This window comes from Toxotes jaculatrix, chromosome 2 (assembly GCF_017976425.1).
Source record: "Toxotes jaculatrix isolate fToxJac2 chromosome 2, fToxJac2.pri, whole genome shotgun sequence".
Classification (NCBI taxonomy): domain Eukaryota; kingdom Metazoa; phylum Chordata; class Actinopteri; family Toxotidae; genus Toxotes; species Toxotes jaculatrix.
The window spans coordinates 25,353,787-25,378,045 of record NC_054395.1 but is presented as its reverse complement, the minus strand read 5'-3'; the positions used below and the strand labels follow the sequence as shown (position 1 = coordinate 25,378,045).

Sequence of the window (24,259 nt, the reverse complement as noted above, 5' to 3'; positions counted from 1 at the left end):
TTAGCTGACAACACAACAGGCCTCAGGATTCCAAGAGGATCGTAGGTGGAGCTAACAGTTGAGAGAATTCCTCTCCTGATGAGTGGTCTGTCCTTGATCACAATTTTGAACCTGCAGGCGTCTTACTGAAACACCATTCCACCCCAAGCACTCTCTCCACACATAGCTGACCTTGATCCAGATCCAACATTTTCATATCCTGGCCTCTGTGATGTTCAGGTATCGCAGCCATGACCCCATGTCTGTTGCTTATCCATTTTGTAAGCTGGAAACCACCTTTTGCACAGATGGAGACAAGGTCATGATAGAGAGATACTGACACCAGACAATCATCAATGTAAAAGCAATGAAGAACCATGTCCACCACCTCTTGACTGAACTGTCTTTTGTTATCTTCTTGGCACAGCTGGGAGAGGAAGTTGCCCTGAAAATATGCACCAGCATGGTAACATGGATTCAACATCTGCCAAGATCACCACTGGTTCCTTCCTGAATCGGGTTACCACTCCAATTAGCAAACTGGTCAGATCAGGTCCTTGAAGAGGCTGAGCATTGAGAGACGTTCCTTTGAAACTCGCTCCACAAAGACAACTCTGATCTTCCCTTTTGTCGGATGGTAGACACCATGGTGCGGGATATACCAGAGTTTACCATCGCAGCATTCCAGCTCCACCTCAGGCACCCTCTCTGCATGACCTTTGGTGACCAGATCATTCATGAAGGCTATGTAGTCTGCATGGAATGCTGAGTCTCTCTGCAGCATCCTCTTCAAGTATGATGCACGCTGCTCAACAATTTTCCTGTTGTTTGGCATGTTGAGTTTCATGTTTCTTAATGGTAAACTAATCTGGTAATGACCATTCACAATCTTTGCTGAGTTTGTGACCAGTTTGCATAAGGTCCACCATTTACACTGCGAATGACCTCCAATGGTTCCAAAGCCTCTGGAACATTTGTCCCAATCAGCAGCTCAGCATCTGCATCTATCTAAGGAAGATGCGCAGATCTCAAATGAGGCCATCCATGAAGACCCCTTTCTGTTGGAATATTCCTCCTGTGGACAGGCATACGCTCCTGAGTATAAGTCTTGGGCAGTTCACAAAAGTCGTCACCTTCTAAACCAGCAACCTCCAGTCCTGAAACAATGTGGCTTCTTACAACTTTCTCTTGGCCCATAGTCCGCAAGAGAATGTGTGATCTCTTTCCTGTGAGGCCTAGTTTGCACATCAGTGCAGAAAACTGCTGTACTTCCTTGATCCAGAAACACATATGTGTTGATGATCATGCTGCCTTTCCTGGACTTAACCTGCACAGGAACAATAGGGAGTTTACAATCATTATCACCAGCCCCGGTGAGCCCACTTGACACCAAGGTGCTGTCCACTACCACCTCTGGTTCCATTTTGACTTGACTGGAGTTATTTTCCTTTTCCTTTGGAGGAATGTAAAGTATGCTTGGATGTTGGAGACCACATTTTACACAGGAAATCCGTTTTCTGCAATCTTTGCTGACCTTAACACATTTAAGGAGTATTCTTAGTGGAAAGATACTCTGAGACCTTAACACATTTAATTTTGCCATGTGTGCTGCAATGTCTTCATCAATTTGAAGCTGCTCCTTTTTCCTTTTCAGATGTTCCTCTAGTTCATGTTTATCTTTTAGCAGTTTCTGTCTTGCCATTAATGCTGCCAAGTCAGCCTCGGCCTTCAGACGTGCAGAAGAAGCAGTAGAAGAGTTTTTGCTTCCCACGTTTGACACACTGTAATTTGGTTTTACGTCATCTTGCATGTCCTCTGTGCTGAGTATTGATGCAGCCTGAATTGGAACTTGAGGTTCATCCTCTGATGGGCATTGAAGCACTTCCTCATTTATTGCAGCTGGAACAGACGGAAGTGGGTTGAGGATGTTGTGATTTCCCTGATTCACTCAGCCAGTTCATAACATCCTCTTTAAATGTGTCGCTGTATTTCATGATGCTGGAAAACCATTCATTTTGTCTGTTTTGTTCATCCTCCATGAGCAAAGGAATCAAAACTTCATGTAAACTTCAATTTATCCAACACAGATCATCTACATTGAACGCAGCAGTGGAGCAACATCAACTTCGGAGACAGAGCGCTGATTTACATTTACAGCTCGAAGATAACTTCAGCATCGGAATACATTGCGCCGAAGAATCCAATCCTCCATCAACCAGACAATCGTTCCCAATGAACAATCAGCAGTTACTATACAAGCCGCGCTCCTTCCATCAACCAGACCATCGTTCCCAATGAACAATCAGCAGTCAACATACAGGCCGCAATCCCTCCATTGATACACGGCCTCCACGCGCACATCCACAGGTGAGCTCACCTGGCTGTAGTTCGCTTTGACAGCGGCTCCTTAAACTTTACTTTAACAAACAGTGCTTACCTCCATACTTTGTCTCCGGTGTCTGTATTTCATCCTCTTCCTCTTTTCGTCCGCTTGATTTCGGCTCCGTTGCTCCGTCAGATGCTTATGACTGAGACTGAGATTAATGCCCCCTTTTTGTTGACAAAATATAGCGACTTCGCAGTCCTAAGAGTCTCTGAGAGAAGGATAAGGATGGACCCTATTGTCTGACGCGCTACCAAAAAAATCCACTGAGACTTCGAACCTAAATCTAACAGTTTATCAACAAACAAAAGATAATCAACTCGTGATAACGTTCTCAAAAATATAACCAAAAATAATCTCAGTGATCAAAGAAAATTTGCGGTCGACAAAAAAATACGGCGTCCCACCCGCTCGCTCTCTCTCAAACAAAAAAAAAAAGACCAACAGGTGATATCAACTAATATACACGCCCATAAGCATGTGACCCGCTAACCCCCCAATCAACACGATCACATAAACAATATCCTAATAAACAACAACAACAAAAAAAAAAACAATATCCCTTAACCTTACTACTAATAGAAAGAATACATAATACATTCATGGCTCCTACAACATTAAAAAATAAAAATAATAATAATAATAATAAAAATAAAAAGGTGGGGCTCGATTTGTGGCCTACAGCATTCCTCATTGAATCCAAGGCAACGTTCCCCTTTCTTGTAAACGTGTTCATATAAGTTAGGACTTTTAACGTTTAATGAAACATTACCTAAAGGACTTTGTAGAAAAAAATGATCATTATACTGACATTTTAGCTCCTTTTGGCGGGTTTTGCTGCTTGGTTTCTCCTCGCGACGGTGGGCACGCTCCGCACGTCAAACCGCGGCACTTTCAAAGTTAAGGTAGGATGTGCTGCTGTTGCCGGGCTAACTCGGTACGTGTGTAACTTATACAGAAATGAATTAAAACAAGCGTTTTATGTTTCTACCTAAATTGTGTGCTGCACCGAAAGACGCGCGACCGCCATGATACTTGACGTACATTTGAAAAATTAGCATGTCGTAACTTTACCTCCTAGCAAACACGGCGAGCTAGCCGACTTTGACCCTAGATGTTTACAAACTTTATGCTTAACTGACAGCAAAATCTCCGACTCCGACTAAACATCCAGCTACTGTCTAATGTCGGCGTTGTGTTTGTCACAGGTGACAGTTTACTTTCCGACATGTTGTTCTACACGCAACTGTTCACGTCCAAGCGGGGGCCTCTGGCCAAGATTTGGTTAGCAGCGCACTGGGAAAGGAAACTGACCAAGGCCCATGTGTTTGAATGCAATTTGGAAACGACCATCAGTGACATCATTTCTCCGAAGGTAACACTTATTAAAAGGCACCCCCTACAGCCTCATCTAATGCTCTGCGCCTAGCTAACTGTATGGGCGTTGTCTGAGATGTATCTGTTTGTATGTGTGTGTGTGATCATTGTAGATGAAAATCGGTTTGCGGACATCTGGTCACCTGCTCCTCGGTGTGGTCAGGATCTACTCCAGAAAAGCCAAGTATCTCCTTGCAGACTGCAACGATGCTCTGCTTAAAATTAAAATGGCATTCAGGCCAGGTAGCACATCCTTTTTGTTTTTGTCAATGTGTCGGCGGAGTTATTGTTAATGGCAGTGACAAACGAAGGCACCACAGGGTTTGACAGGGCTGTGGTTACTCTGGACTGGCTGAAATGATAATTATGGCTGTGCGCAGGTAGGGAAGTGGCAGCTATGGCCAAGTGGATGCATTTATTGAAGAGGAAATAAAAGATTCAAGCAAAGCATTCAAGAAAATTCAAGATATTTGATGTGTAGTTTTAAACAAAGTTTCTGTTTTTGTTTGGTTTATGTGAAGGCTCATCTTGAATAAATGAGGCCAAAGCCTGTACTCTGAAAAAGCTGACTATGGTTTAGTGCTGCAAAGATTTCGCTGCTTTCACAGTTGGATTGCAAGGATAGAATGATTGTGCAGAAATGGAGTCATTGTCAGGCTGAATACATTGCACTCAAATTGATATATGCAGTTGTCGGTTTATAACAGGTGTTTAGATTATTTTGTCCACCCAATCTATATTTATGAGGGTAGGTTAAATAGCAGAAATGCCTCTGTATAATGCAGAACCGTTCAACGGCACTGCAGCACGGCAAATCAACCTCTCTAAAAGCAGTTCCAACAAAAACTGAACATTATAACCATCATGTACGTAGGATTTATTGCAGGACTGTTGTGTAAACTGCAATAGATTTGGCTAGGTGTACCTAATATACTGCCAACTGAATGTAAATACCGGTACATACTTCACCTAATAAGGTCAACCACCAGAGGGTGACATAGACATAATTACTTAACCAACTAATTTTTGTAAGGTAAGGTGCTCAAATCATCCTTAAAGAATGTGAAACGCATGAACGACTTCTCTCTTGTACAGTGTCTCTTCAGAGATATTTCTTACCTCTGCTCTTCTCATACATCACCTATCTTACCTCTTCCAGTTCTAAATGCAGTGCATGTTTGCTATTATTTGCTTTGTTTTTCTCTCAACACACCAGGTCAGACAGATATGCCTGTGGAGGGGCTCGAGGCAACACTAAAAGCAATTACCCTGATCGAAGACTTCACTTCTTTTGATGCCCAGCTGCCACCCCTAAGGTACAGTTGCCTCCTGCTACATCCTAACCTGTCATTTATGCACAGCAGTTTTCCTTGAGACATGTCACGCTGCAGTTTAAAAGGCACAATCAGGTTTATTCACAAACACAATTGAAGCATTTATGTCGCAGATGAAAAATCTATTTTTGCTTCAATAATGGAAAATATAGGCTTGTTTTTCTGCTGTGATTACAAACATAAACATTACTGATGTTTCAAGTTGTAATTCTGGAAGCAGGACTAACCCTTTAATTTACGTAAGGATCACTTCGTCAATTGTTTCATTAAGCCTAATTAATAAGTATTCTGTCTGTGTCCGTGCTATGTTCTATGTTATACCGGGACACCAGTAACATAGAGGTTGTGGACCACTTTTCACTGAACCAGAGCCGATCAGAGGAAATCACTCTGAAAGAGGACTTTGGAAATGACTTTCTGAACTTGGCAGACATCGGTAAGAACCAGTTTGTCTGGTGCTTCCTGATTTGATGTGTTATTGCCATTAGTGAAAAACTAGTGTACCTTTGGTACATTCAGCATCTATTTGTTCCAGCATAAAACTTTTCTATTATAATTAGACTTAAAGGATACATTTCTTGGTTCTTCATGTTGTCAACAGAGCCAAAGCCAAAAATCAACATTGAACTGATTTTTTTTTAAAGATTTGTGTCAGGAGTTAGTGTTGAGGCGTTGTACCACAGAAAGGTTTAGGGATGTCGGATTATATTGACAACCTTTCCTCTTTTCATGGGATTTGCTGACAGTAACAAAAAAATATACAACATCATCTTCCTTCTCTTTCAAAGCTGGTTTTCTGTGCACAGCTGGCATTTTATATTGTCTTTGCAATTTTTTCCCTCCTGTTGTTTCTTCTGATGGGTAGGAGGTGAGTCCCAGGGCCATCAGCATGCGCTGCTGGATATGAGCTTCCATAGTCTGGCTCAAAAGGGGGATGCTTTTGGAGATGAGGATAAAGGATTCGACTTACTTGGTACATTGATATGTCAAGATATTTTAAATAGATATGGTGAACTTGTTAATAAACAGTTGCCTGTTTCCACAACAATCACTTACAAAGCGACATTATCATTCATTTGTTGTTGTGTTTGTGTCCATCTGGCACTCAAGTGTTATTCTCTTTTAGCTCTGCTTTTGGCCTCTAACACCTGTAGGAAATATGTGGTTGTTTTAGCTGCTAAATGCATCACTATGTCTGCCAGGTAGTCGGTCACTGTGTCTGTCTGCTGTCTGGTGCTATGAGAGCAGTAAGAGTGAACCAAAACAGTAGAGGGTATATTGGTTATATTAAAGGAAAATGAAAGTTATATCTTTGGCACTATTTGCCATTATTATGTGTTTCAGTGAAATGTTACAACTCAAACTGCAAACTCATATGAAGGTATCCTGGACTTATCCCAGTTTCTCAGTGATGTTTACACTTTGTCAGCAGTTTAAGGGCAATGACCTAGTCATAAAGACTGTGAAATATTTGACTTCACAAGTTGACAGGGATTGTCCAAGTGGCCTCTGTGAGGCTAATAGTCTGTCTCGTTTGGGGACGAAGCACAAACTCAGCCTGGCCTTCAGGTTCTCTGATGGACCAGTATTCATGGGCTGTATCCTTTCTGATCTGGGACACAAAGTAATGAATAGCTTCTCTGTTTCTCAGTTTTTGATAATCCAATAGGAAAAGTTTTCTCTCTGCACTTATTCATTCCATTCAAATACTAAAACTATTTTTTCTCATTAAAAAAGTGCTGCTATTTGTGACAATTCTCTTGCTGCTTGAGTGACCAATTCTTTTTTATTTTTAATGTCCCTGTAGACTTTCTGACATACTCCAGTGATCATACCGAGTCCACTGACTTCATCCCAGAGGAGCCTCAAAATAAAAATCTGGAGAACACTACACTTAATTATCAACAAGGTGATAATACATCAGGATGAATATTATATTTAAACGTTATTTACATCCTGTTTGCACAGTCCACTAAAATTAATGTGAAGTATTTTCAGCTTGGGTTATTTTTGATGGTACAGCAACACGTTTAAACTCAGACTCCATATGTTTTCCAGATGCTGATAGAAGAGATCCAGAGGAGGTAGAGACCCCTACACTGAATGAGACCACCTTGCTTGCCAATGAGGAGGAGGCCTTTGCCCTTGAACCTGTGACCATCACTTGTAGGCGGAAATAAACACGTCTCAAACTGTGGTCATTTAACTCTACAGTGCATATTATGCAAACAGTTATTCAAGCACTTTAAGAATTCTCTTTTCAGCAAACTCAGAGAAGAAGAGGGGAAAGAGGAAACGTAAGTTGATTGTGGACCAGACAAAAGAGCTGACCAACGAATATATCAGAGAGCAGATTTCTGACTATTCAGATCTGGTCACCTCCCTGGACATGGCCCCACCGACCGTGCAGCTCATGCAGTGGAAGGAGAGCGGAGGTGTCGACAAACTTTTTGCACAGCCATGTTCCAGTGTAGTAGCCCCACAGATAAAAGAGGTAAAACAATCTGTCTGCAGTGTTGGTTTATATCATGAAACAATTAATCCATCCATAGTGAACAGTACATTGAAATCAGTTATATTGCTGTTATATCTCACCTGTGCCTTTTTACAGCTCTTTTCCAAGAGTATTTTCCAGGTGAAATATTTTAGAGTTTGTGAGGAGGTTGAGGAGATGCGCCAGGATGCTCAAAAAGGTAGGAACTTACGGATTTTTAATATCTATGAATTAAAATCTCACTATTTTTAATGCATCACTCTATTCTGTCTCCCCTGTTCTGCCTTTTCTGTCATACAATATGTTGTGTATAGTTCAGGAGGACATAAGTGTCCTGACCACAGACAACATGAGCGTCGCAGATTCATCAGTCGATACTGAAGCACACAAGACTGAGATGACAGCTCTTGATCGAATGAACAACAACCAGCGTTACAGTTACTCAGAGCTCACACAAGTATCTGCATTTCTGTTGTATAGAAAGTATAAAGAGTAAAAAGAATGAATTCTCATTCCTGACACTCTTCACCTTTTTGCACCTTTAGTTTATAATCTGTGCCGTGTGTTTGCCAGGATGAAAACAGATCGGAGTTCACTTACCCAGAACTTCCATCAGAGGACTCCATGTTTGTCCATCCATCTCACATGGAGCAGGAGACTCAGTCAACGTCCCTCCACACTCAGGTTCTTTTGAACACACACAGTTACAAATGGAAAACAGGGCAGGAAAGTGTACTCTGTCAGACTCCAAATTTCATGGGCCTTTTCTTTGGAATCTAATAATGGATGGTTGGAATAGAAAATGGCTGCAAAAGGAGACAAGCAACAGTCAGTCAGCGTTTGACAGATGGCGGGTGTTAATTTCGCACACCGCCTTGGACATGTGCCCAGCATCCCTAAGTGAATTATGGTCCTTTTCTAATCTGCAGTCTATGCTGGACAGCCAGGACTTTGAGGAGAGGAGGATAACCAGGCGAGCACAGAAGCTTCTGAACACTCTACAAGTAAGAGCCTAAAAATACATTTTCAAATATTAGTATCACAATAACACCAACTACCTAATCTTAAATGAAAATTGTGTTGAATCGTAGCACTCAGCTTGTAAAGCACAGGACTGTTGTTTCCATGTTAGGCTGTGACCTTGCTCTATGTAACACTGAATGGCAGATAAAAATCTATAGCCACAGTGGACGGGAATTTAATGATGAGAAGGCCGGGGCAGGATTAGGGATGATGCTGGGGAATGAAATTCTGTCTATGTGTCTTTTTGTGTGTGTGTGTGTCTGTGTGTGTCTGTGTCTGTGTGGCAGAGCCAGAGCGACAGTGGCACCACATTCAGCCTGCAGGCACTCTGTGAAGGCGACACTCGCTCACAGGCTGCAACCACTTTCTTATGTCTGCTTGTCCTGAAAAAACAACATGCCATCCACCTGCACCAGAGAGCTCCCTATGAGGACATCATTGTCACGCCTGGACCCAAGTTCTTCAATTAGTCAAACAGAAATAGGCTTTATAAAATCACACCTTGGGTTCATAAATCAGTTGCAGTGTTGAATCTGCTTGATCTGACTTGCAACAAAGGGTAAGCAGGGACCCTGGGAAATGTATGTTGAATGTAAGAAAACACTAATTTAATTACACATCACACGTTTGTACCAGGGTATCTGCAGGTAAAAAGTCTTGAAAAAAAAAAAAAAAAGGCCCTAAAAGCTTTAAAAAAAAAAAAAATCTTGAATTTCATTTATAAAAGTCATATTTTCTCTCATCAGCTGTTATGTTTGACCATCAGTCTAAAGCCCAAAGATTTTTCATTTTACTGTTGTATATGACCCAAAATATAAAATCTTTACTTCTTTACCTTCTAAAATCAACAAATGCCTGAAGTTTTTGCCTGAAAAATGACTGAAACGATACATCGACTATCAAAACAGCTGGCAGTTATCTTTTGATTAGTCACTTTTGATGGTGAAACAGATGTTAAACGTGATTCTATTTGGTGTCAAAAAATGACCTGCAGAAAGCCTGTGTGCATCTTTGAAAGTTGTTCATCTCCTTTGTTCTTGTTCTTAGCACACCTCAAAATATTTTAAGCGGTAATCTCGAAGATCCTTGGAATCTATTTATTTTTTTATAGTCATTTTATATCTGCAACATCTCCTATGTTGTGCATCTGTTCTTGAGGTCTTTTAGGACTGCACTTCCCTGCATGTTCAGTTAGTGTTTTACACCAGTTCCTCTTCTATTTACTATTGTTCCTCATAGAGTAAAACATGTCGCTTGTCAAACACAGAATCTGATGAACTACCACCTGTATGCAAGACCTGTTGTGCACCATGTGTCACTTGAATCCCTGCCGTGTTTTATCTGTGAAGAAAAAAGCAAAACATTTAGTTATAAGTAAATGTTGAAAATAATTGCATCAAAGTGCAGGTATTATTGACATTGTTGGGTTCAACACTTCTTTGAAAAGCATTTATTTAACATCGTTCTCCGTTTCTGGGAGTGAAATAAATATTGGGTATCTGTATGAAACAAGTATGACTGAATATTCACCGTATTTGTGTACATTTTAATGTTAACATAATTAACTTTGAGATGAAATTGAGATGTGTGGCTCAGTTCACATACCAGTCATTCTAATGGCCTAGATATTCATGGTTTTTTTTAATAATAGATTTGTGAAGTTTATTATTTATTTATTAAGCTACACAGTGTCAGAATTTTATTCTGTGCTCAACACACGCCTGACATCTCATGTTAGGGGACAGAAAAATGCATTTCTCTTATCACAGGTCTATACATGATCGTGAAGGGACCACTAATACGTGCCATATGCTCAGAGGGCATAGGAATGACCGTAGAAAACTGGAGTTGAGTGACACTCCCATCACCCACCTGTTCTTAAAGTTCATTTTGTAAAAGGTTAAAAAGATTTTGAGTTTAATCCATCCTGACATTGTAAATATATTGTTATGGTTTACACTCCTGTGGATTGTAATAAAATGAACTTTGCTCCAACTGTGACCTGTAATAGTCAGTGAATGAGTCTCTGCACATCAATTAATCCATCATTATCAGGTGTTGTACACGGTGCACCACTCCAGCTGCTCGGTCATCACCCCGCCTGCTGTCGGTGCTGCGATGAGGGGCTTTCAAATCTCTAGTTCACCTGTCAGACAACATTATCCAGGCCACGAAAACGCATTCAATAACCACTAATGTGCAGTTAAGTTCCTGCCAAATGAGGCGTCATTATCCCCCACTGTCACTTTAAGAAGCAGCGACGCAGCAGACGCAGTTGCCTCATTTCATCTCCGCGCTCCATGGCTGCAGGATGGACTCTCATCAGCATCGGCAGCATCTCTTCATCCTGCGGCCACCACCTGGGACTCTTCAGCGACCATCGAGAGTGGCGGGAACCGAGGCTTTTCTACGACGCACAACTCCCACCTGCCGAAATGGTAGCGTTTTCATGTATGGGTGTTTTTGTGTGTGTATTTGGAGATATCCGTGTATGTAGGGCACAGCTGGGACTAAATTTGTTAGTCAGCTGTTTGTATCAGAAGCGGCCGGGCTGCGTTTCTCTGTGATGGAAAAGTGCCTGCTTTTTTTTTTTTTTTTCTTTTTAGGTGGGGTTGGAGGGGACCCTGTGTAGTGAACTCCCTCATAAACCAACGATAAGACTTTTTTTGGGGGGGGGGGGGCGCTGCTGTAGTCACCGCCACACCAGACCTCTCTGCTTATCTAACACTGCTTTACTGTGGAAACGGATGAGGCGCATATCCCCCCCTCCCTCCCTCCCTCCCTCCCCCCCGGCACCTTCTGATGTTCAGTCCCGGGAAACATCAGCAGCTGACTCTCTGATTTCCGTGTCTGAAAGCTGCTTCAAGTGCGGTTTTATCCACCTGCTGTCTGACGCTCGCCTCCACAGTAAACACCGATACTCACACTTACGTAAGGCGATTGCGTATTTCTCACCAGTAACACACCTGACACTTGTTGCGCAGACGTGAAGAGAGAGAGTGGAGCCGAGATTTCCTGTCTCATCGTCCTAGAATTTAAATATAGGACAAAATTTGACGCTCCTACGTTTCCGTTTGTTTTGCTTTTCTTTATCAGAGGAGTAGAGGTCCGTTTGTGTGTCTGCAGCCACTACAAAGATTCATCCAGCAGCAGGTTTATTTTAGGCCCCAGATCAGCAGGTTCCCTGAGCTTTACGGAGCTGCAGGGACTTCTGGGAAAAAAAAAAAAAAAAAAAGGTGAGAACATTTTGTCCTCATCTTGGATTTTTATTTTTTATTTTTTTATGTTTAACAGGACTGAGCTTCTCCCTAACTGCGGTGCTGACAGAACGGCCTGATCCTGAGAGGACATAATGGGAAAATGCTCATTACGTTTTTATCAGGCCAGGCTTGGACCAGGGACTCAAATGCACAACTCAACGCAGACTCAGATGAGTAAAGGCAAGGGACGGTACACGGCGGTCAGTTGAATCAGGCAAAGGTATCCAAATCGATAGACAAACTCGAGAAAACACAAAGGAAAAGCTAGGTCAATACTCACAGGAAAAACCACACTAGGAAAACTGCTGAACGCTTGACTCAAAGGACGAACTGGCTCAGAAAAGGGGAAGACACAACTTAAATACACGAGGGGGTGGAGAGACAATAGGAAACAGGTGCAACACATTAGGGTGGGAGCCAGGTAATTGAACAGGCGGGAAACACAGGAGGGCAGGAAGTAAGTCTGAAAAGAGACAGAGGGTTAGAGCTACAAAATAAAACAGGAACAACAAAAAAAGACATAACTTGAATCAAGGGCTGGACGTGACAGTTTACTTTTAGATAGCGTTAAAGCTGCCACTGAGGTCAATGAGGTCATGTTTTTTTATTTTATTTGATTTTTTAAATTTATGAATCTGAGGGTTTTAGCACCCTGTGCCGAACACAGCAAAGCAGCCCCATAAAAAAAAAAAGTCTTCTCCAGGTTTCACAGTTGAGTTTTTTTTCCCCCCTTCTTCTGTGAACCCAAAGCTAATGTGACTAACCAAAAAGCTCAATTTTCTGTCCAAAGGACATTCTCCCAGATGCATTGTGACTTGTCAACATGCATTTTTTCCCCCAGACTCCAGTAAAGTGGGATGTTCCTGGAGCTCACATTCATTCAGACATCAACATTTGGTGTGTCTGGACAGTGTTGGAGGCCGACTTGTATCTGTTTTGAAGTTTTCCTTGGTTGTGTTTCCAGCATTCAAACCATCCTTGTGTTCAATCTGGGGTCAGGTTTCCTTGGGCAGCCACATCTAAGGAGGTTGGCTGCAGTCCCATGGACTTTAAACTTCCTCACAGGAACATCAAGCAGCTTGAAGATGGCCATGTAGTCTTTACCTTGACCACACTTGGCAATGATTTCCTTCCTTATCTCTTCAGAAAACATTCTGCTTTTCTTCTTTCTGTCCGTGCTCTGTGTGGTGCACACACTCAGATCAAACAGCAAAATAAGGAGTTTTCTCCATTTAAATAGGCTGAATGACCGATTGTACGATTGAAGACAGCTGTGATACCAATTGAAGACAACAGTCTGCTGGAAAATGTCACTGCAACCCACTTATTTATCACCACATACAAGGGGTAACAATAATTTTGTGCAAACCATTTTAGGAAATCTTGCACAGATTGTGCAGCAATCTGTGTTTTATTCTGTGGCAAACCAAAGATGGTGTGGTATGAGGAAAAGAGAGTATCTGCAGGTCTGCAACCCTTTTCAGGAAGAACACAGCATTGTTTCAATGAGATACAGGGCACCAACCCCTCTGTGTGTAGTATGGGGACCCATATGGCACCACATACAGGGATCCACCTCTGCTCTATTAACAGTAATTGGGGAACTCCTACCTCAGTGTAGACAGGTAATGACCTCAGTGAACCCCTCTCAACTACACCAGCCACCAAATGTGCGATTTTCTTTGTTTTTGTCCTTTGACAGCAGTTAATGTGACGGTTTATCATGTTTATCTGCAGCTCTGCAGACAGGAGGACGCAGCTCAGAGAGAGGCAGCTGCACTGACTGTGAACTCACTGTGTCCTCTTTGTGTCAGCAGAGAAAGGAGGCTTTATTTGCTGCTTGCCTAGACGATTTTTTTTTTTTTTATCAGGCTACTGTCACTGACTTCCAGTGAAGGACATAATGACCACACGCAGCAGACTGCCTTTTGGAAGAAAAATTATTTATTTCTGTGATGTAGATTACTGAGGACAGTTTTTTGGGATTCATTTTATTTTAAAATATTTGTGATTTATATTATCATTAGTCTTAGGCTTTTAATCCGTTTATGTCTGTAATGGTTGTTATAGTTCGGCAGTGAGGGCTCCTAGCGTCCTTCTCTAGAGACAACAGTGAAGAGGTTGGAGGTCCCTTGCACATCAATGTCTCTCGCTCAGAGTCGAAAGCCCTCCTCAGGTCAGCGCAGGTACTGTTGCTTCCCTGTCACGCTTCTCTTTTTAAATACCCGAATCACATATTTGGTTGACATATTTAGAAAATGAGTGTAATTTGAATTTGAATTTCAAGGCGCTCAGTCGGCACTAGTGGCGGCAGCGGGCGATATTCCAGTGATACATCCAGCACCCACACATACCCTGGTCGGGGCAGGGCAACAGAGGGCAGCCCCACTGCCCGGACGTATCCTAGTACACCCAGGTGAGATACTAATCATATGAATCTATTTATACAACATCAGCTTCTCTTATCCACTCCTCTTTATGCAAATGGGGATGGACAGTATTAGAAACACTTTGCAGTATAGTACTTTCCAGTCCAACACTCCACAGTAACTGAAGAGTTGGATCACTTCACTAAGGGTTTATTGAAAGGCTGTTCGGTTACTATGCAGCAAACCTCACCAGTTTATCCAGTAAGTTGTTAATAAAGTCAAATATCTCATTTATTTCAGCAGTTTTATAAACTACTTTTATTTACTGTAGCTTTGTTCACTGCTCGTGGATGGATTATGAGAAAATGGGCCCATACACCGTAAAACCCAATGAGTTAATGTAAAAATAGTGAAACGAAACTGATGACCTAAAACAAATTTAAGTGACATTAACTCAATTTTGAGTTAAAGAAACATTCTTTACTAAGCAGCTTTTACTAGAAAAGGGAGGTCCCCTGACCTCTTCGGGCCCCTGGACCAGAAAGGTAATCCGTCTATGAATTCACTACTGTTTTTTTTTTTCTTAACCAAACTTCTCACACTTTGTGTAAATGATCTCTTTATGCATGCGTGTTGATTCAGGCGTCAGGCAAAGCACACAGCCTGCAGCGACAACCATGGGATCAGGCCCCCTACACCGGAGCAGTACCTCACACCCCTGCAACAGAAGGAGGTGTGTATACGACATCTGCGAGCCAGGCTGAGGGAGAATGTGGAAAGACTACAACACAGGTAAACCTCTTTGTCCTTACATTACACCAGCATTTGTTGTAGCCAGTAAGTAAATTGCAGTTTCAAAGCTTATCTTTTTAGCTTTAATGTTTAATAAACTGTCATATTTGGTTTTTGTAAAAGAGAAAGAAGTCTGCTATTCAGTTATTCTTTACACTTTATTAGGGACTGTGAAATAGATGAGTTGAGGACCCAACTGTATAGGATGCAGGAAGACTGGATAGAAGAGGAGTGCCACCGTGTGGAGGCCCAGTTAGCCCTCAAAGAGGCCCGCAAGGAGATCCAGCATCTCCAAGAAGTGGTCGAGTCTGTGAGGTCCAACCTTGGTGTCCGTGAACAAGACCCCCACGATCACAAGCCATACTCAGGGTTGCAGGGAGCTCGGCCAGGGGGGAGGTCTCGCTCCTGTGGCTGTTCCCCAGCCAGCACCTTGAGCCGCAGCACCACTTACACCCGCCTGAGCAGCGAGGCTCTGCAGCTGGAGCGCAGCTCTAACGCTCCTGAGGCAAGTGGAGCGTCTCGCCCTCCAGGACAAACCCACCTACTCCTGGAAGCAGCCCTCCTGTCAGAACAGCTGCCACCACAGGGCCAAATCCGAGGCCCCCCCACTGTACCGCGCTCTTCCACCTACGAAAGGCTGTGCAGTGGGGGGACTGTGTTGCCAATTTCACACTCCTGCCACACTCTCAGTAGCAGCTGCAGGTGTAGTGGACACACCTACCTCCCCCATCATCACTTGTTCCTGCACTTACCTCAGGAGGACGCCCCACTAACAGCGGTGACTCCTGCTGTCTCTGTCTCCAGTCCCATCCCGACACCTGCACCTGCAGTAGAGAAAAAGCCAGAGGTCCGCTCCCAGGCCTGCAGCCCGACCATGACCTGGCTGTGTGAGGAAAGTGCTGCCGAAGAGCTGAGTGTCATTTCTTTAGCCACAGCAGACATCACTCCCCCAGAACCACAGCTGTTTCCCTCTTCTTTACCTCCCGCGTCCCCCCCTGAGCATTCATACAGCTTAGAGCCGCTACCACCCGACAAACCAGAGGAGGTGGTGAAGACACCAGCAGATACCCACACCTGCCAGCCCCACCCCACAGCTCCACTGCCAGCGAGGCAGGAAGCTACAGTACTGGAGATAGAAGAGGACGATACGGAGGAAACTGAAGGCGCAAACGAAGAAGGGTACACGCCTCAGCTGTGCCACTGGAGCCGGTACTTCCTCATAGATCTTTTGGCTTTGGCGATGCCGGTTGTCCCAACCATGGCGTGGCTGTGTCGAGGGGCACCACGGGACGTCATGCCAGTGTATCACATTGGGTCCCTGCTGAGAGGTTGCTGCGCCGTGGCCCTCCACTCGCTTCGCCGCCAGGGTGCAGGCAGGGGACGCAGGCCTACCAGCATGAATGGAACGACAACAATCTGACACTTTGTGCTCCCTCTGACATTAAGAATACAACTCCCAACCTCTGCGGGCACAGCCACAACAATGCTGACTTTGCTTTATCGCATTTTGGCCATTGCCATGTGTTGGATATCCCCTCTTATGAGATTTTTAGATTTTACACAATGCCCTTGTGATTTTGTGGTCATGCCTTGCCTTAGAGAACAAAGGATTAGTTGTACATTATTAAATACTTTAATTACTCAAAATACTTACTGCTACTGCCTGCAGTTTAAGTGGTTTTCTCTTTATTGCAATTTGCATGTAACCTACAGTTTGGTTGGGCTCTCCTGCTTGAATTAAAAGGCTTCTACCTGGATTCACATGAACCATCTTCTGGGCAAAGATATTCAGTTTATTTTATAAAAAAAAAAAAACTAAAAATTGAAAGAGAAATTGTCTGAAGTCGAATGCTTCTCTGTTTGCATCATCACGTTTCAGAAATTGTTAATAAGAGATGGGAAAATTTTCCTTGATATCAGTATAGTCCCAAAATGTCTCTGACTAGTTGACTGACTTGTACAGAAACAGTTGATAGATTTACAGAGCACAGCGAGCACAGGCAGCGAGACGTGGGAGGCTTTCATTTTTGTACTTCCACCCATGAAAATACAGAGTATGTTTCAAAGCTGTTGGGACTTGAACCTTCTGAAAAGTAGAGCATGTGCATCAAATCTAGTTCTCAGGTGCAGAAAACAGACAGAAAAATTGGTATTTTGCCAATAAACAAATCATGGGAGTTTGAAACTGTACAGACTCTATTTCTTTGCTCCTTTTGGGACATTTACCCTCAACATCAACTTTAGTTATTCAGTTACACCGACCTGAAAATAAAGAATAACAAAAATCTGCAGTGTGGCTTATGACTGAGTTAAATTAACATAGTGGAGATCAAAACGTGTTGAGAGAAATACAAGGCACTGTGCTTATATCATTTCAGCAGGTCAGCCTTTGCTGCAGTTTGGATCTAAAAATAAAGCCTAGAGGTGGGTGTGTGAGCAGGACACTAATATGTACCTGACTTCCACTGCTCCAGTCCTGAAATGCACCGTCTGATCATATGTCTGCGGTTACATATTTCTATAAAACATTTTTCGTAGAGAAGGAGAAATATTTCTTTAAGATCTAACACACAGTAGTTTGTGATTCACACAGCTGGATGAATGAGAGTCTCAGATGAACAGCTTTACACAGTTTACTGGATTTGTGAGGAGACAACGTGTTTTTGATACTGCAAAATATTTTCAGATTTTACACAACACAGAAGATCTTTGCACAGCTGCAAGTAGAGATTAACACTTGAATAGTTATTCTTTTTGTCAGTGTAGGTTGCTGTCAAAGCAGTGTATTGCAATTTATAATGATGTACAGTACAAATCATAGTATTGCAAGTGGCCCTTTTGTGTGTCAGCTGCAGTGGCATCATTTGTAACTGCAAACTATGATGTACATTATGTATATTGTTACCAATTTCAGCCTTATTATGCAAAAATAGCAATGTTTTAGCTTTCAGGGATCTTTCCAATAAGGGTTTACTAGTTTAGTCAGTGATTCAGCTTAATGCAGAAGACTATCTGTTAGTGTAAATTCAAACCAATGGAAAATAAAAAGCGTAATATATCTGTGGTTGGAGCAGCACATATTGTATTGTTTGAACTTGTCACTATTTTCTTACTTTGAACTTGTTCGGCTTTGGTTCCAAAGCAACTATTTTTCCTCCATGTTCAAAGAAGCACTTCTGAATTTGTTTTTGCTCAATATGTCACTTACCCTTCTCCACGTACTCATTGCATAGCCTGGGCTCTAATATGTGAAACTGGACTTGCCAGCGGCCTGTACTGTACCTGCAAAAGCAATGAAGCAGAGATTGACTGTAGTATGATCGCACAAGAATCAACAGAATACTGCAAAAAAACACACCCTGGATATTTCCTCTCGTCTTGGAAAATAAAAGATGCTTCTACATGTCTCCTTTTCTTAATACAGTGTATTATAACACCATTAAATATTAATGTATTAATTGGTGAGATGACAGCCTATTTTCCGGGATGTTAAACTGTAAGATACAATCACCCAAGGGAAGGAAAAAAATAGCAGTTTGTGTTAAAAGTACTCTTTTAATGTGTTTAGAGTAAGGAACAGATCTTTTACAACATCCACAGCTCGTTACACACAACTCCTTCAAATAAACATAACCACAAACCCCAAGATGTGCCCACAAACCTGTGGGGGAACTTACCAGGAACTTTTACCAGAGACGGAATATCTGTCCCACAAGACCTTCTTTTGCAAGCAACCAACAAGAAAAACAATGTTGTGAACATTAAGAGCAATAAAGCCATTTTACTCTTATAAATTAAGCATTGGTGCTGCAGTATAGACAAAGAAAATCTGCAGACACCTGTGGACTGTTTATGGCAATAATGTGCTTGATTCATAAATCCCTGGTTACAATGTTCTCTACACTTTTTTTTCTAATTTCGCCAAATAACAAGTATCACAAAGGTCATTCGTAGAAATACTGTCAAACAGCAATTTATTATTATTTTTATTCAAGACAATTCTTTACCCGCAATCAATACAATTTTACTGTAAAAGGCCACAGAGCCACAGGAATGAGATTGATTCAATACTTCTGACGCTTTGTCTAAAACCTGGTCCTGATGGCAGACACGTTTCGAAGATTTTAAGTCAAAAAAAAAACAAAAACAAAAACAAAAAAAAATCACCATAAAAAATACATAGCAGAATTTGACAAAATACATGGGATGGGATGGCCTATGACTTATTACTGTATGGAATCTAAAGTATAATATGAAGAATAAAGTTTTAAAGCAAGTGGCAACATAATATGTATCTAAATGGAAAGGAGAGTGAACTAGTGAAGCTATAGACATAGGTCCTATGTGGGAATCAAGAGCAGGAATCATCTGTTAACATTTTTTCCTCCATGTTCCCGAGATAGGAGTCAACCTGCAGTGAAAAGAAGAAAGGTCTTAGTGCTGTGATTAAGGAGGAAAGGTAAGAGGGGATTACAGGATTTGGAGACTAAAGCTTGTTATGCTCATACCATGTAATCTCTAAACACCACTGGGTAAACTACGGAAGCTAAATGTATAGCCACTGTACATGTCTAGTGCTTTAATGTTTGAGAGTGCTGAAAAAAAAACTAATCTAACCGTATATGATGTACATAATCACGCTGATTGTACAAATTATTTAAAATTTCTCACCCTGAAAATTTGAGTGGAATTTAACAAAAGCGAGTGCACAAGTTTCAGGCTTCCAGACTAAGCAGCTCCACATCAAAGGTGAGAGTGGCGTTTGGTGGGATGATCCCTGGATGCCCTTTGCTGCCATAGGCAAAGTCTGGTGAGCAGATCAGCTTTGCCCGCTGACCTACACTCATCTGTGGAGGAGACCGACAGGTTATTTGGACTACTGCTGCTATTGAATTAAACAACAGTTAATGTATTTCAGTTGAAAACTTTTACATAATCCCTACAGTATATACACTTTAGGGTTGCAACCAATGCTTATTTTCATTATTGATTAATTTGTCAATTGTTTTCTCAATTATTGATTTTGTCAACAAGATTTCAGAAAATGGTGAAAAATTCTTGTTATAATTTCCCACATCCTGAAGGGAACAGTCCAAAACCCCAAAGATATCCGGTGACTATCATGTATGACGAAAGGAAAGCATGAAACCTTCTCATCTGAGAAGCTGGAAACGGTTTATGTTTGGAATTTTTCCTTGAAATGCAGCTAAAACCATAGATTGACTTCTAAATTTTTACTTGATTTTCATAGTACTATACTCTTATTTTGTTTTTCATTTATTTATTTTTTTTCATTTTCACTTATTTATTCTAGAATTTTTTTCTCTCACCACACACTGTGCAATTTTCCTCTTTTTTTCTTCTTTTTCAACTGGCAGTTAAAGTAACAGCAAGAATTTCCCTACGGGGATTAATAAAATTATTCTGATTCTGATTCTAAATGATCTATATTAGATAAGTAGTTAATTCAGCTGCAAACAGAGCTAAAATTAATACAGTCTAGCACAACAGCTCTGCAATAACAGAATGTTTTAATGTCCGGTTTCTGCTGAAACTTTTGGAGAACGTATTTTGTTGTGCAACTGATTTGCATTGCATTATACCACTGCAATTTATTTTATAATTATATTAATATTTATTATTATTTTATTTTATATAATGAGAGACTAAATAATACAATACACTCTCTCTATAATGCAATTCAGTTAAAAAGCAACACAAACGTCAAACAAAAAATTGACGTTATAACCTTCATGAAGGTAGGATTTATTGCATTTAGGCAACATTTATTGTGTTATACTGTCAAGTCAAATCACATTTTATTCATATAGCTCAATATCACAAATTTTAAAAAACTGCATTTGTTTTAGCTGGGTTTACCTAACAAACTGCCAACTGAGTGTGATGTCCACTAATAATCTACAGCAAAAACATTTTCTATGAAAAAGCTCCTCCTCACCTGGGCTACTCCTTCTTCCCAACCACGGATAACCTCCTGGTGTCCAATCTTGAATTTGAATGGCTTCCCCCGGGATCGCGAAGAGTCAAACACTTTCCCATCTGCCAGAGTGCCTGATAAAAAAAAAAAAAAAAATCAAAAACAGAGGGGAAACTGGTCAGTGATTTTGTGATTTATCACTCAACAAACAGCTTGGGTTGTTGATGAGCCCAGCCTTTCTGTGTCCAGGGGTGGAAGCAGTACTTGAGACATTTATTTAAGTCAAAGCCCTAATAGAACAATGTAAAAATATCCCACTGCAAGTAAAATCCCTGTGTTTCACTGTGGTAGCTGCTTGAGGTAGAGCTAGGTGGAACTATTTTTTATGCAACTCAGTGGTTTAGTCCAGTGGCTCCCAAGCTTGGGGTGGGCCCCTCCAATGGATCACAAGATAAATCTGAAGGGTCATGAGATGATTAATGGGCGAGGAAAGAAGAAAAACTAAGTCCTGCTACACAAACCTGCTTTCATCTTATGGACTTTTCTCTAATCTTTGTTTTTTTATGAAACATGGGATAATTTTACGTCTTTGTGCCATGAACAGTTATTAAAATAAAACCATCTCAGAAGTTTAGAGTGGGAATGTCTCTAACAACTCATAAACATCTAAAACCTGTGACTAGAAGGGCTGGATTGAAAAAATATTTTCCAATTAATCACTATTTTATTTGAACAATACAATATTGATTCCTAAAACACGAAGATCAATCTTCACTCAGTAAACATGCACATCTGTGCTTCATGTTCTGTGGTATGCAGTGGCCACCCGTTAACACACTTAGGGATGCACAATGTGTAAAATGTCTACTTTGTGGAAACTGTGTTATTATAACCAGCACAAAAAAGGGTTATGTTAAGATAAAAAGTAATGTAGATGATAGTTGGCTATAGGAGCCGCCTTTAATCACGACAATGTTGTAAACTGTGACATGAACAGGTGTATTCTGTGTGGACCGGCTGCCATTTACAGGACTGTTGTGACTCAGGACGGTGAGCCTACTGTGGCTATCTCGTAGCAGATCGTATATTCGACAGGGACAGACTGATGCTCTCGGACTGAGTCTGTTGAAGAAATATCATCTCTGGCTACGAGATGGAGTCTGTCCCTGCCAGGGAGCTAACGCTAGCCAACAGCTGTCTCCAGATATCAGGCTGATGCCTTGTCAACACAACCAGTGCAGATGAATTAGTCAGCAGACCTTCAGTTTCTGCCTTGTCTCACACTGATCACTAAAGTGGGTGTGCTGTACTTTGTTGATTCATCTGATACTGACAGTCTAAGCATAGCTGCATGGGATAGAATTTAATTCTTAAAATATGCATAATTACGACAACCCTTTATGTGGTGCAGGATTTTTATTATGCTTGCTCAACTGTTTTGCACATGTAGGCCTAAAAAAAATATTGACACATCACGCTTTACTCGTTTTCCATTTGCCAAAGAACATAAATCCTCGTTCCGCAGTTTCATAACTGAGCAATATGTTAACAATTTAGCCTGTAATGTGCATTTTACATAACTCTATTTTCAAGGAAACAACAGTGTTGCTCACTTGTTGAATGCAGAAGAAACGAAAGTTCACATGATATATTTTGAGAAGCTCAAAGTTGGTATTTATGTGATGTAGCTGAGTCTCCAAAAATTCAGTCAAAGCAAATCAAAATGAAATCTGGACTGTGAACTGAAAGAATCAGGAGATGAATGTCGACATGAAGCCCTAGCAACAAGGGGCCCCAAGTAGACAGTATTTGTTTGGCAAAGGATTTCGTATTGTGTTTTGAGCTTATCCTGTGTTTTAAGTACCATCTTAGGTAAATAAAATCTGCAGCTGTCAGATAAACATAGTAGAGTAAAACGTACAATTTTCCACTCTACAATAAAGTTATGCAGAATTATGAAGTAACGTAAATTGGAAACACACACAAGTAAATGACAAGTACCTCGAAATTGTACTTAAGGACATTACCTGAGCAAATGTACCAAGTTACTTTTTTAGCACTGTCGGTGCCCAGCAGCCTTCTAACGGTAACTGAGAGCTAACGTTAGCCGACTAGCATCACGGGGCGGGTTAGCTTACGGTAGGCGGCTGACACCAGCTACAGTACTGTTAGCTCGACTATTGCTTCGTGTTACCGAATCCCTCGAATGGCGATAAACACGGGGGCCGCTGAAATGACAGAGTAAATGATACGAGTCAACGAGTAACCGCCCGACTTTAACATCGCTTTAGCTGATGCTAGCCGAACGGACACAAGAGGCAATTTGTTGCACAGGGTATTGAACGCTAGCTTCAATGCTAACCAGCAAAAGCACAAGCAGTCGCCGCTTCCAGTTTCTACTTGGTCCCCTATTTCTCGCACACAACACCGACGGCTGTCGTTAACGGCGTGCGTGTGGTCAACGGTCGCTAAAATGACATTTTGCGTCCAGATCTTTCAGTCTCATCCTGCAGCCGCGGCAGCTCCAGCTCCAGCTGCCCCACTCACCGACATAGTGCACCACGACGCGCTGCCCCTTCTTCGGAAATGTCCGTCCTGGAAACGAGCAGATAGTAGAAAAGGCGTGAATAAGAATGAAGCAGGCGCTCCGTGAAACAATGAATTACGCTGTTAAACAAGGACAATAGTTCTCACCGTCGCCCGGAGTTATGGTCTCAATTTCTACTCCCATTTTGGCTCTTCTGTATCCTTCCTCTCGACCACCCTACAATGCGAGCGGAAGCAGGAGGTAGGGGCGGCCTGCTGACGAGCGGGTGGGCATGGATGGGGGGGAAGACGCACCAAGTGCCCATGGAGGCATTACGCACACATTCATTTTTTATGTATACATAAATACTATCTTACTTGGACACCAAATGTCAACCCAAACAAGCAAGCGTGTTAGAAAGTGTGTGAAATTATGACAAAATATCAAACCAAAACACACGAATTGATCAGGTTTTTGAACTTCGTTTAGGTCCTACCATCATCTGATTGTTAAAAGTGTAAAGGTGCGTTTGCTGAGTAACATGATTTGCGGGGCCTCTGGGGTCATACTTCCTGTGAGTGCCAGCATCAACGTCAAACATTTTGACATGGCTCCCTGGTATAGCATCAGTAGTACACATCAATGGAACTGAGCCATAAGTATCATTAGTTACACCTGTGCTTTACCTGTTTTGACAAGTTTAAAAAAAACAACAACAACAACAACAAAAAAAACCCTGCAGTGAAAACAGCCTATTAGTGAAAGGGGGTGTTCTCATGTTCT

At 41.7% G+C, this 24,259-nt stretch overlaps 3 protein-coding genes across 3 annotated transcripts; 2 read left to right on the top strand and 1 right to left on the bottom strand.

Annotated features, from left to right (window-relative positions):
• The first annotated feature begins 3,590 nt into the window (after nucleotides 1–3,590).
• rad21l1 (RAD21 cohesin complex component like 1) lies at nucleotides 3,591–9,060 on the top strand. Its single transcript, XM_041052536.1, has 13 exons — nucleotides 3,591–3,737; nucleotides 3,853–3,982; nucleotides 4,956–5,055; nucleotides 5,406–5,509; nucleotides 5,942–6,046; nucleotides 6,881–6,982; nucleotides 7,132–7,239; nucleotides 7,338–7,567; nucleotides 7,685–7,766; nucleotides 7,882–8,024; nucleotides 8,141–8,251; nucleotides 8,497–8,571; nucleotides 8,878–9,060. Exons 1-13 carry the CDS (start codon nucleotides 3,591–3,593, stop codon nucleotides 9,058–9,060), a joined length of 1,620 nt encoding a protein of 539 aa, XP_040908470.1.
• A 1,842-nt stretch (nucleotides 9,061–10,902) lies between these two features.
• LOC121194974 (syntaphilin) lies at nucleotides 10,903–18,263 on the top strand. Its single transcript, XM_041058144.1, has 5 exons — nucleotides 10,903–11,028; nucleotides 13,921–14,036; nucleotides 14,138–14,266; nucleotides 14,862–15,011; nucleotides 15,177–18,263. Exons 2-5 carry the CDS (start codon nucleotides 13,993–13,995, stop codon nucleotides 16,429–16,431), a joined length of 1,578 nt encoding a protein of 525 aa, XP_040914078.1. The 5' UTR covers nucleotides 10,903–11,028; nucleotides 13,921–13,992; the 3' UTR covers nucleotides 16,432–18,263.
• A 695-nt stretch (nucleotides 18,264–18,958) lies between these two features.
• On the bottom strand, nucleotides 18,959–23,764 carry LOC121200307 (peptidyl-prolyl cis-trans isomerase FKBP1A-like). Its single transcript, XM_041065523.1, has 5 exons — nucleotides 23,644–23,764; nucleotides 23,497–23,544; nucleotides 20,971–21,083; nucleotides 19,683–19,858; nucleotides 18,959–19,422 (listed from the first exon to the last, which is right to left on the bottom strand). The coding sequence occupies exons 1-4, from the start codon at nucleotides 23,678–23,680 to the stop codon at nucleotides 19,727–19,729; spliced, it is 330 nt and encodes a 109-aa protein (XP_040921457.1). The 5' UTR covers nucleotides 23,681–23,764; the 3' UTR covers nucleotides 18,959–19,422; nucleotides 19,683–19,726.
• Nucleotides 23,765–24,259: the final 495 nt, after the last annotated feature.

Bases quoted from the DNA above. Each gene is read 5' to 3' on its own strand.
- rad21l1 (XM_041052536.1), top strand. From the start codon at position 3,591: ATGTTGTTCTACACGCAACTGTTCACGTCCAAGCGGGGGCCTCTGGCC. The intron at 7,240-7,337 runs GTAGGCGGAAAT...TTCTCTTTTCAG, and splicing joins TGAACCTGTGACCATCACTT to CAAACTCAGAGAAGAAGAGG. The intron at 8,252-8,496 runs GTTCTTTTGAAC...TCTAATCTGCAG, and splicing joins CAACGTCCCTCCACACTCAG to TCTATGCTGGACAGCCAGGA.
- LOC121194974 (XM_041058144.1), top strand. From the start codon at position 13,993: ATGTCTCTCGCTCAGAGTCGAAAGCCCTCCTCAGGTCAGCGCAG. The intron at 14,267-14,861 runs GTGAGATACTAA...GTGTTGATTCAG, and splicing joins ACGTATCCTAGTACACCCAG to GCGTCAGGCAAAGCACACAG. The intron at 15,012-15,176 runs GTAAACCTCTTT...ACACTTTATTAG, and splicing joins GTGGAAAGACTACAACACAG to GGACTGTGAAATAGATGAGT.
- LOC121200307 (XM_041065523.1), bottom strand. From the start codon at position 23,680: ATGGGAGTAGAAATTGAGACCATAACTCCGGGCGACG. The intron at 23,545-23,643 runs GTGAGAACTATT...GCTCGTTTCCAG, and splicing joins GACCATAACTCCGGGCGACG to GACGGACATTTCCGAAGAAG. The intron at 19,859-20,970 runs GTGAGGAGGAGC...TCTCCTCCACAG, and splicing joins GGGAAGAAGGAGTAGCCCAG to ATGAGTGTAGGTCAGCGGGC.